The sequence below is a fragment of the Pristiophorus japonicus genome, chromosome 12 (assembly GCF_044704955.1).
Source record: "Pristiophorus japonicus isolate sPriJap1 chromosome 12, sPriJap1.hap1, whole genome shotgun sequence".
NCBI classification, from domain to species: domain Eukaryota; kingdom Metazoa; phylum Chordata; class Chondrichthyes; family Pristiophoridae; genus Pristiophorus; species Pristiophorus japonicus.
The window spans coordinates 64,767,463-64,779,692 of NC_091988.1; the positions used below are offsets into that span (position 1 = coordinate 64,767,463).

At 47.6% G+C, this 12,230-nt stretch overlaps 1 protein-coding gene across 8 annotated transcripts in view; it reads left to right on the forward strand.

Moving 5' to 3' along the window:
* hemk1 (HemK methyltransferase family member 1) overlaps positions 1 to 12,230 on the forward strand; it is a 164,385-nt gene that overhangs the window by 67,780 nt on the left and 84,375 nt on the right. For all 8 annotated transcript variants that reach the window (XM_070895592.1, XM_070895594.1, XM_070895590.1 and 5 more), the window contains exon 5: positions 10,769 to 10,936. In XM_070895592.1, coding sequence (XP_070751693.1) covers positions 10,769 to 10,936 — 168 coding nt within the window. The remainder of the gene's footprint in view (positions 1 to 10,768; positions 10,937 to 12,230) is intronic.

Genomic DNA, 12,230 nt, shown 5'->3' on the forward strand with positions numbered 1-12,230 from the left:
ACTGCAGTTCGATGACAGAGGATGGGACGGTCTTGGATCTGGCCTGGAGGTGACGAAGGTTGAACAGGCTCCCACTGGTTCTATAGTTTAGTTCCACTCCAGCGTGGACCACTTTCCATACCTCAGGAGCCTACTATCAGCAAGGGCAGACATCGACGACGAGGTCCAACACTGACTCCAGTTGGTTGCCTGAGGAAGAGAATGTTCGAAGACCAGGACCTCAAATCTGGCACCAAGCTTATAGTCTACAGACTGTAGTGATACCCGCCCTTCTATATGGCTCAGAGACTTGGACCATATACAGTAGACACCTCAAATCGTTGGACAAATACCACCAACGCTGTCTCCGCAATATCCTACAAATCTCCTGGCAGGATAGACACATCCCCTGCATTGAAGCACTGACCACACTCGACCAGCTCCGTTGGGCGGGCCACATCGTCCGAATGCCCAACACAAGATTCCCAAAGCAAGCGCGCTACTCGGAACTCCTACATGGACAAGCAATCCCAAGGTGGGCAGAGGAAACGTTTCAAGGACACCCTCAAAGCCTCCTTGATAAAGTGCAACATCCCCACTGACACCTGAGAATCCCTGGCCAAAGACCGCCCGAAGTGGAGGAAGAGCATCCGGGAGGGCGCTGAGCACCTCGAGTTTCGTCACCGAGAGCATGCAGAAACCAAGCGCAGGCAGCGGAAGGAGTGAGCGGTAAACCAGACTTCCCACCCACCCTTTCCTTCAACCACTGTCTGTCCCACCTGTGACAGAGACTGTAATTCCTGCATTGGACTGTACAGTCACCTGAGAACTCACTTTTAGAGTGGATGCAAGTCTTCCTCAATTTTGAGGAGCTGCCTATGATGATGATAATGATACATTGTATACTTATGTGTATAGTCATTCATTTATTAACAAAGAAACTACAATACAGAAAAAGGCAGTTTGGCCCAAACAGTCTTTGTTGTTGTTTATCCTCCACATAAGCATCACAGGCATGATGGGCTGAATGGCCTCTTGCTGTGCTGTACTGTTCTATGACAGGAGCAGCGATTTTAATCCTATGTGCCCATTTTTATGAAATTGCACATTCCATACATACTTTATGAAGTCACTGTGATTGGTACCAGTGTCAGCCGTGGCTCAGTGGGTGCACCCTCGCCACTGAGTCAGAGACTTAAGCACATAAATCTAGGCTGACACTCCAGTGCAGTACTGAAGGAGTGCTGCACTGTAGGAGGTGCCATCTTTCGGATGAGACGTTAAACCAGGCCCCGTCTACCCTCTCAGGTGGGCGTAAAAGATCCCATGGCAGTATTTTGAAGAAGAACAGGGGAGTTCTCCCCAGTGTCGTGGCCAAATATTTATCCCTCAATCAACATAACAAAAACAGATTATCTGGTCATTATCACATTTGTGGGAGTTTGCTGAATGCAAATTGGCTGCCGCGTTTCCCACATTGACTACACTCCAAAAAAGTATTTTGAGACACTTGGTGGTGGTGGAAGGCGCTATATAAATGCAAGTCTTTATTTCTTTACCTGTGAGAGGAATGCATCACTGCATCAGGCTGCTTGCACTGGGAGAAATGGATGTTGGCAGGGGGTGAGGTGAGGGGAGGTCTGAGACGGCTTGTTTGACCTTTGGTTCATAGAATCATAGAGCATGGAAGGAAACCATTCAGCATATCATGCCTGTGCAGGCTATTTGAAAGAGCTATCCAGTCATCACCATTGCCGCCGCCGCCACCACCATCCCCTCGAATGAAGATGACTTGCTTCCACGTGGGTTCACAGATGTTTCAATGAAGGACCCGATATTCCAGTCCTGAACTCCAGTTGATGGGGTGGAAGATGCCGGTTCGTGAATTTTTTTTAATGTGTGGTGACTATTGCACATCAGCCACCACACGGGCTTGACAGAGCTAGGCCTTTATCCAGTGGCAATGATTAACCAGGACGACTGGAGACGTGCTCTGCTGCACGGACCTAGTCCGCACACATATCGAAGTGTGGGCAGGACCGTGCTGCCCCTGGGCCCTCGGCTCTTCTGGGCCTCATACCCTCATTCGCCACACCTCCGCCACGATGTTCCAGGGCCCGGCGCTCCAGCTCTACTTATAGCCCCGACCTGAGGTGGTGTTCTCACACAGGTCGGGGCGGCTCACGATGTTCTGGGGCCCGGCGCTCCAGCTTTATTTATAGCCCCGACCTGCGGTGGTGTTCTTGTGTCCTTGGATGCTCTAATAATGGCTCCACGAGGCAAAGTGTTGTACTTGAACTGTAGTGACCTTAGTCCTTTATTTGTTAACTCCAGAGTGAGGATCACACCTGGTGGCCTGCCGTTTATACTAGACCAGGCAAACCTGTACAGGTAACCTACGAGTCTCCCACCGCTGTGCCCTCTGGTGGCATACCTTGTGATAGTACCAACAGTAGCCATGTAGGATACATGACATCACTCTCCCCCAAGCTTTTAGTGCAAATCGCCTCTGCATTGACTGCTCTCTGGGCTTAGCTGGTTGACCCTTGGCAGGTCGTTTCAATCTTGGGTGAGTGGTGGGTGCAGTAGTGTGCTGGTGGTTGCTGTTTGCGTGTGTGTCCCTGACCACACCATTCTCCCCGCCCCCCCACATATAGATTATGCCGGAGGCTCGTTGTATTCATATATATTCAAGTTCAGAAAAACAAGTTTGCATTACATTTGTGGTTCTGTTGTGAGACAAGTACGTTAGATGGTGAGATACATTATCGATGAGGTGAGGGGAGGTCTGCGTAAGGACAAACTAGTTCCAGAACTGCTGGATGGTGTCCCTGCAGTCTGGTGGCGGCGCGGTGCCCAGTGCTGGCAGTGGGAACCCAGTTGGCTCAAGTTGCCTGCTCTTGGAGCTGTTGCGTGGTTCCTAGCGTCGAGCCGGTGCACAGATGCCTGTGACCTCCCTGTCCTTTCTTTGCGCCCTGGGTCGCTGCTGCTCCCTGAGGAGCTGACATCTAGCAGTGCACAGGGTACTGCTGACTCGCTAGCCTGGGCGCTGTTTGGTTTGGGATCCTGGCTGGTCACAGTCCCCTTTGGGTGACCCTTCGTTTTCGGGTATGGCCTTGGTGGCGATGGGGTCTAGGGGCTGCGCCTTAGTACAGTTTGCTCTTTCAGGCTTGTGGCGGTTGGTGCCATCGGGTGCCTGAGAGGTGGAGCCTATCAGGGGCAGGGTATCGATACCGGTGCCATTGCCCTCCTGAGATCACTTGCTTTGCAGCTTGTGTGTATTGGCTGCTTGTGGCCACTCACCATGGTGCATAACTCTGGTCCCAGGGACGCAGGCTATAGCATTGGGTAGCTCACTGGACCTGTGTGCTCTCAATAGGTGTCTTCCCGCTGCATTGGCATCCTACATCGCACAACTTTTCATTATTTATTGTGGATACTCTGTAGCTCCGATCCCGATCCCGATCGCGCGACTTTTCCTCGTGGTTGCATGTACACAATTCTGATCATCAATTATACATTTTACATGATCGCGCGACTTTTCCTTGTTTATTGCATGTGCACAACTCTGATCGTCAGTTACACATTTTAACTCTAACTTACAGTTGCTATTACATTGCTTGAGTGTGTGGAACTGTTCCTTTTAACTGTACGGTTGCAGGCCTCCTTTAAGAGAGCCTTGATTTCTTTACTCCAATCCTCTTCTCCGTTTGGTGCATTGTGTTGCTCCATCAGCGCTGCACCTCGTGGTCTGGTCGCGGAAATTTTTTTCTTCAGCGCCTCACCTCGTGGTTTGGGCGCCATCTTTCCTCCATCCACGATGTCATAGAAACATAGAAAATAGATGCAGGAATAGGCCATTCGGCCCTTCGAGCCTGCACCACCATTCAATATGATCATGGCTGGTCATGCACTTCAGTACCCCATTCCTGCTTTCTCTCCATATCCCTTGATGCCTTTAGCCATAAGGGCCACATCTAACTCCCTTTTGAATATATCTAACGAACTGGCCTCAACAACTTTCTGTGGTAGAGAATTCCACATGCTCACAACTCTGAGTGAAGAAGTTTCTCCTCATCTTGGTCCTAAATGGCTTACCCCTTATCCTTAGACTGTGGCCCCTGGTTCTGGACTTCCCCAACATTGGGAACATTCTTCCTGCATCTAACCTGTCCAATCCCGTCAGAATTTTATGTGTTTCTATGAGATCCCCTCTCATTCTTCTAAATTCCATTGAATATAAGCATACTCGATCCAGTCTTTCTTCATATGTCAGTCCTGCCATCCCGGGCATCAGTCTGGTGAACCTTTGCTGCACTCCCTCAATAGCAAGAATGTCCTTCCTCAGATTAGGAGACCAAAACTGTACACAATATTCAAGGTGTGGCCTCACCAAGGCCCTGTTCAACTGTAATAAGACCTCCCTGCTCCTATACTCAAATCCTCTCGCTCTGAAGGCCAATATGCCATTTGCCACCTTCACCATCTGCTGTACCTGTATGCCAACTTTCAATGACTGATATACCATGACACCCAGGTCTCGTTGCACCTCCCCTTTTACTAATCTGTCACCATTCATATAATAATCTGCCTTCCTGTTTTTACCACCAAAGTGGATAACCTTACATTTATCTACATTATACCGCATCTGCCATGTATGTTCCCACGCGCCTAACCTGTCCAAGTCACCCTGCAGCCTCTTCGCATCCTCCTCACAGCTCACACTGCCACCCAGATTAATGTCATCTGCAAATTTGGAGATATTACATTCAATTCCTTCGTCTAAATCATTAATGTATATTGTAAATAGCTGGGGTCCCAGCACTGAACCCCACTAGTCTCTGCTTGCCATTCTGAAAATGACCCGTTTATTCCTACTCTGCTTCCTATCTGCCAACCAGTTCTCTATCCACGTCAATACATTACCCCTTTAATTTGGAACACTAATCTCTTGTGTGGGACCTTGTCAAAAGCCTTTTGAAATTCTAAATACACCACATCCACTGGCTCCCCCTTGTCCACTCGACTAGTTACATCCTCAAAAAATTCAAGAAGATTTGTCAAGCATGATTTCTCTTTTATAAATCCATGCTGACTTGGATCGATCCTGTCACTGCTTTCCAAATGCGCTGCTATTACATCTTTAATAATTGATTCCAACATTATCCCCACCACTGATGTCAGGCTTATCGGTCTATAATTCCCTGTTTTCTCTCCCTCCTTTTTTAAAAAGTGGGGTTACATTAACTACCCTCCAGTCCATAGGAACTGATCCAGAGTCGATAGAATGTTGGAAAATGACCACCAATGCATCCACTATTTCTATGGCCACCTCCTTAAGTACTCTGGGATGCAGACTATCAGGCCCTGGGGATTTATCGGCCTTCAATCCCATCAATTTTCATAATACAATTTGCTGACTAATAAGGATTTCCTTTAGTTCCTCCTCGCTAGACCCTCGGTCCACTAATATTTCCGGAAGGTTATTTGTGTCTTCCGTAGTGAAGGCAAAACCAAAGTATTTGTTCAAATGGTCTGCCATTTCTTTGTTTCCCCATTATAAATTCACCTGATTCTGACTAAGGGAGCTACATTTGTCTTCACTAATCTTTTTGTCCACGTATCTGTAGAAGCTTTTGCAGTCAGTTTTTATGTTCCCTGCAAGCTTACTCTCATACTGTATTTTCCTTCTCCTAATTAAACCCTTTGTTCTCCTCTGCTGAATTCTAAATTTCTCCTAGTCCTCAGGTTTGCTGCTTTTTTTGGCCAATTTATATGCCTCTTCCTTGGATTTAACACTATCCCTAATTTCCCTCGTTAGCCACGGTTGAGCCACCTTCCTCGTTTTACTTTTACGCCAGACAGGGATGTACAACTGTTGAAGTTCATCCATGTGATCTTTAAATTTTTGCCATTGCCTATCCACCGTCAACCCTTTAAGTATTATTCGCCAGTCTATCCTAACCGAATCACGTCTCATACCGTCAAGTTACCTTTCTTTAAGTTCAGGACTCTAATCTCTGAATTAACTGTGTCACTCTCCATCTTAATGAAGAATTCTACTACATTATGGTCACTCTTCCCCAAGGGGCCTCGCACAACAAGATTGCTAATTAATCCTCTCTCTTTACACCGACTGTGGTGAGCCTCTTCTCCCCGGGCTCTGCCACCGAAGCTGGGAAGTCGCCTTTGGATCCAATTTTCTTCCTCCGGAGTCCTGCCACTGGAGCCTGGAAGGTGTGTTCGGGTCTTCTCAGCTCCATGTAGTCGTGCTGGGCGGTCTATTGGTGTGCTCTCTGGTGCCGGGTCTACCCTCAGATGAGGGCTTGCTGTGCCTCCGAATGTGGAGGACATCGACCGCTGGAGGGGAGAAGTCTTCCCACTTCCAATGGATCTTCTGCAGCCACCTTCTGCCGAGCAGCATTGGTCCATCACCTGCAACAATCCACAGAAGTAACTTGTGCACCGCGCCATCATGGAGTACCTTTACATTCGCACTACCAATGACTGGGTAGGTGCGCAGCTTTGCCTGAACTGGGACCAACTTGGATCGTTCAGCTTGATTGTCCCATAGCTCTCAAAGGCTTCTTAATTCATTACTGACTGGCTCGCCCCCCGTGTCCACTTCCATGAAGACTGGAACGACATTTATCTCGACTTCCATCCTCAACAGGGAACGCTCGGTGGTGCAGGTAAACATGCTATATACTTCATTGTGGGGCTGAGCTGCCTCTCTGCCTATCATTTCATAATCCGCGCTGGATTCATGGCCATCTGCAGACTTTTCATTGACGTAGTGAGTCATATTTCTCTTACACATTCGCTGGATGTGGCCCTTTGTGCTGCAGCCCTTGCATACATAGTCTTTAAAAAGGCACTGGTGAGCCCTGTGATTCCCTCCACAACGTCAGCATGGAGCTTCTCAGTTAGTCCCCCTTGGCGGACTCTAAGTTAAGGGACTCTGGGGCCTGATCTCTCTCCTCTAAGAGGGTTTGCGTACTACAGACCAGCCTCTAAAAGGCGCCACTCGGTGCACAGTACCTGCCAGGTTTGAGTCCTGAGGGTGAGTCATCTGCCTAGAACCGCAGGTTGAGGTCGTGAATGCCTGGCTCACAGAGATGGCCTTCTGCAGTGTGACTGTGGTATCCGCCGACAGTTGCTTATCAAGAAGGCCCTCATGGCCGATTCCAATGACAAAAATGTCCCGCAGCGTTTCGTTGAGGTGGTTGCCGAAATCACATGGTGACGCCAGCCTCCTGAGGTCTGCGGCATATTTTGCGATTTCCTGGCCTTCGGGCTGTCGATGGATGTAGAACTGGCTGTGAGAATGCTCTCCTTGGGCTTGAGTTGCTCATGGATCAGGGTTACGAGCTCCTCTTGCGTCTTGGTTGTTGTCTTCGCTGGTGCCAGCAAGTCCCTGATAAGGCCATAGATGGTGGGCCCACAACTGGTTAGCAGGATAGCTCTGCGCTTATCAGCCAGTGTGGCTGGGTCATCTCCTGCCAGGTCGTTTGCTGTGAAGAAATGGTCGAGCCTCTCCACAAAGGCATCCCAATCATCACCATCGGCGAACTGCTGCAACGTACCAAGGTTAGCCATTTTCACGTCGCCAATTGTTGTGTCCTTGGATGCTCTAATAAAGACTCCACGAGGCAAAGTGTTGTACTTGAACTGTAGTGACCTTAATCCTTTATTTGTTAACTCCAGAGTGAGGATCACACCTGTTGGCCTGCCTTTTATACTAGGCCAGGCACACCTGTACAAGTAACCTACAAGTCTCGCACTGCTGTGCCCTCTCGTGGCACACCTTGTGATAGTACCAACAGTAGCCATGTAGGATACATGACAGTTCTCACACAGGTCGGGACCATTACTCCTGTGCTTGCTGACCTACTTTGGCTCCCGATTTAGCAACGCCTCCATTGAAAAATGTTCATCCTGGTTTTTAACTCCCTCCATGGCCTCGCCCACCTCGATCTCTGTAATCTCCTCCAGTTCCACAACAACCACCCCGTTCTCCCCCCACCCCCCCCCACTCCCCAACTCTTTGAGACATCTGTACTCTTCCACTCCCCTGCTCTTTGCCATTGCCCTGCAAAATGTTGCCCCTCAAGTATTGATCCAATTCCCTTTTGAAAGTTACATTGAAACTGCTTCCACCACCCTTTCAGGCAGTGCATTCCAGATCGTAACAATTTGCTGCATCAAAAAATATTCTCCTCATTACCTCTCTGGTTCTTTTGCTGATTACCTTAAATCTGTGTGCCCTGGTTACCGAATGGGTAACAGGGTTCTGTTGTTGGCTAAGATTGGGGCAGTGTCCTACATACCGGTAGTCACGTTGGTTGGGGTTAGTTGGCACTACTCATGGCCAGTGAGTGCGTTGATGCACTGAGGGGGTAGTTTGTGTTAATGGGCCTCAGGCAGCATGGTGTTTCCCCAGTTCCAGGTGGAGGCCAAACCTCACGTAGTCTGATTGGCATTTGTCATGGTGAAGTTATCTGAATAGCTATTTTCTTTTTCTACTCTCATTTCCCATCTCTGGAATATGCGCTCCAACACCCACTGGACTCAACCAAGAGGACTGGTTAGAAACCTGCTTCCCGACCTCAGTCAGTGTTACTCTGTAGACAGTCACTGTGCATTGCACAAGAGGGACTGGTACAATGCGTTTCTCAGTTAGAGTGCCCTGTTGCATCTTAGTGTCCCAATCTAAAAACATTCTCCTGACAGCACAAGGGAATTATAGGCAAGTAAGTAAATCGGCTGCTGGATTTAAAAAAATGTTCTCACTGTTTCTCTTCCTCTGTTGAAGGAGCAGTCTGTTGGTGAACAACAGTTCCATGGGTTTCTTGTGTCTTCCGTTACCTGGCCCAGATGAGCATTCTTCATGTGTGAGCTTAGACAGCGAGTGCTGGAGTATTTAACTATGGAAGTAATCACAGCTCAAGCCCAATCCTGTGCTCACTCAGCATCCATGCATACATGTACAACAACTTGTATTTAGATAGCATCTTTAACGTAGTAAAACGTCCCAAGACACTTCACAGAAGTGTTATAAAACAAGATTTGACACCAAACCACATAAGGAGAAATTAAGGCAGATGACCAAAAGCTTGTTCAAAGAAATAGGTTTTAAGGAGCTCCATAAAGAGAGAGGTGGAGAGGTTTAGGCAGGGAATTCCAGAGCTTAGGGCCTTGGAAGCTGAAGGCACGGCCACCAATGGTTGCGCGATTAAAATCATGGATGCTTAAGAGACCAGAATTAGAGGAGCGCAGATATCTCCAGGGGGTGGGGGGGAGGAGGGGAATTGTGGAGCAAGGAAATTACAGAGATAGGGAGGGATGAGACCATGGAGGATTTGAAAACAAGGATGATAATTTTAAAGTCGAGGCATTGCTTAATCGGGAGCCAATGTAGGTCAGCGTGCACAGGGTGAGCGGAACTTGGTGCGAGTTAGGACACGGGCTGCCGCGTTTTGGATCACCTCTAGTTTACGTAGGGTAGCATATGGGAGGCCAGCCAGGAATGCTTTGGAATAGTCAAATCTGGAGGTGACAAAGGCATGGATGAGGGTTTCAGCAGCAGATGAGCTGAGGCAGGGGCGGAGTCGATGTTATGGAGGTGGAAATAGGCGGTCTTAGTTATGGCATGGATATGTGGTCGGAAGCTCATTTCAGGATCAAATATGACACGAAAGTTGTGAATAGTTTCAGACAGATGCTAGTGAGACGGATGGAGTCGGTATTAGGGAACACATTTTGTGGCGGGGACGGAAGACAATGGCTTCGGTCTTCCCACTATTTAGTTGGAGGACATTTCTGCTCATTCAGTACTGGACTGTTGGACAATCAGCGCACACGCCTTTCAGCATAGGTAACATCGATGGAGAGCCGGAGTGGGAACCTTTGTTTGATTTTGCACAGCACCCACCCCAGCCCAACTCTAGCACCTCTGCTGCTCCATTGGCTTAGCTCAGCTATCTAGGTAGATGGAACCTAAGACTTTCCATGGTAGAGTACCACTCTGAGCATTTACTCACTACCACTGGCTCGAGGGGCCCAAGGGTCCTACTCCTGTTCCTATGTACTGAGGGAGTAGTCTTGATACGAAGGCATTGTCGGTTGCATCACAATCATGGCATTGCCTGGTTGTTACAGTGAGGGGGGTCGAAGAACTTAAAAAAAAATTCTGACGCCGTCACTTATTACAGAGCAATAGAATGATCTCATAGAAACAGCGCAGAAGGAGACCATTTCGGCCCATCGTGTCTGCGCCGGCCGACAAAGAGCCACATGGCCCTAGGTCAGCAGCCCTGAACAATGGACAATGGCAGAAAGGTAAAGAGCACCCGGCCCAACCAGTCCGCCCCACACAACTGCGACACCCCCTGCATTGCAACATTCTGCACTCCACCCCAACCGGAGCCATGTGATCTCCTGGGAGAGGCAAAAAACAGATTTTAAAAACCCAAGCCAATTGGGGGGGAAAAAATCTGGGAAAATTCCTCTCCGACCCATCCAAGCGATCACCCTGGCTGTATTCGATTCCCTGCAGTACTTACCATCGTATCTGCGCCAGCCAACAAGAGGTTATCCAATCTAAGCCCATTCATGGAACCAACTCATTAACTGAACGATGCGGGGGAGGGGGGGGGGAAGAAATCTCTAATCTTAATGGAATCTCTAATTAGATGGGCACAGAACATCTGTGCAGCAGTCGGTACAAAATAAGTGGTAGTTCTTTTAAGTTGATTTTCTGTGTGTTTTTTAAATTTATTTTAATTAGGAGTTAATTTGTTTGGTGCTGTCAGAACTCGCCAAAGAAGAGGATGTTTCATTTTCAGTTGAAAAGGCTCGCTGGCAGAACTTCCATCAGGCTGCAGGCCTTCAGTTCCTGGAAATTGGGTGTGGATCTGGTGCCATAACGCTGAGCTTGCTGCGGTTCTTCAAACAAGTGGGTGCTGCCAATTTCTTCATTAACGCCCTTTTTTTATTATTAATAATAACAATCTATTTGAACTGGAACCTTGCCATCAAAATGTTCAGATCATTCTGATTCATTTTAATATTCTCTGTTGATTTATTTGAAATCAGTGCTGGGGTCGGCCCACCTCATGCTCTTGAAGCCGTGGATTATATTCTATTTCGATGTTTTATTAAGCTCGTGCTTCTTTATGTCTCGGTTATGCAACATGTCATCCTTAATTATAAATATAAGCAAAAGCAATCAAATTCAGTAATTCTGAAAACCCTTTATAACTAATTCCATCAAATAACTTGCAGCCTCTCACGGCATTCTGACTACGAACATTAACACTGGTGATTCTGAAAAAACATTTGCACTCTCCTCCACTTGCTTCTCTCTGTTTCCACTTTTCTTTCTGTGTCTCTCTCATAACATAACAAATCAACATAACAAAAAAACATTATCTGATCATTATCACATTGCTGTTTGTGGGAGCTTGCTGTGCGCAGATTGGCTGCCGTGTTTCCCACATTACAACAATGATTACACTCCAAAAGTACTTAATTGACTGTAAAGCACTGTGAGACATCCAGTGGTTGTGAAAAGCGCTATCTAAATCCAAATCTTTCTTCTTTCTTTCTCTCACGTTCCCTTCTGTTTCTATCTTACCTCTTTTTTCCCTAGTCTCTATCTCTCACTTCTCTATCTCTGTATTTCTCTCATGAGCTTTCAATCTGTTTCTCTACTTCCCTTCTGTCTTTCTCTATCTCTTGCCCTCCTTCCCTTCTCTCTCCTTCCTTTTTCTCTTTATTTCCTTTCTTACTTTCTCGCCACCTTCTCTTCTCCCTCTCTCCCTTCTCGTCTCGCTTTCCACATTGCCTTCTCTCTCTTGCTCATCTTTCGCATATAGAATCATAGAGATTTATAGCACGGAAGGAGGACCGTTCGGCCCATTGTGTCCGCTACGGCCGACAAAGAAATATCCAGCCTAATACCAGCTCTTGATCCATAGCCCTGTGGGTTACGGCATTTCAGGTGCACATCCAAGTACTTTTTAAATGTGGTGAGGGTTTCTGCCTCTACCACCCTTTCAGACAGTGAGTTCCAGACCCCCACTACCCTCTGGGTGAAGAAATTTCCCCTCAAATCCCCTATAAACCTTCTACCAATTACTTTAAATCTATGCCCCCTGGCTGTTGTTCCCTCTGCTAAAGAAAATAGGTCCATCCTATTCACTCTATCTAGGCCCTTCATATTTTTATACTCTTCAATAAGGTCTCCC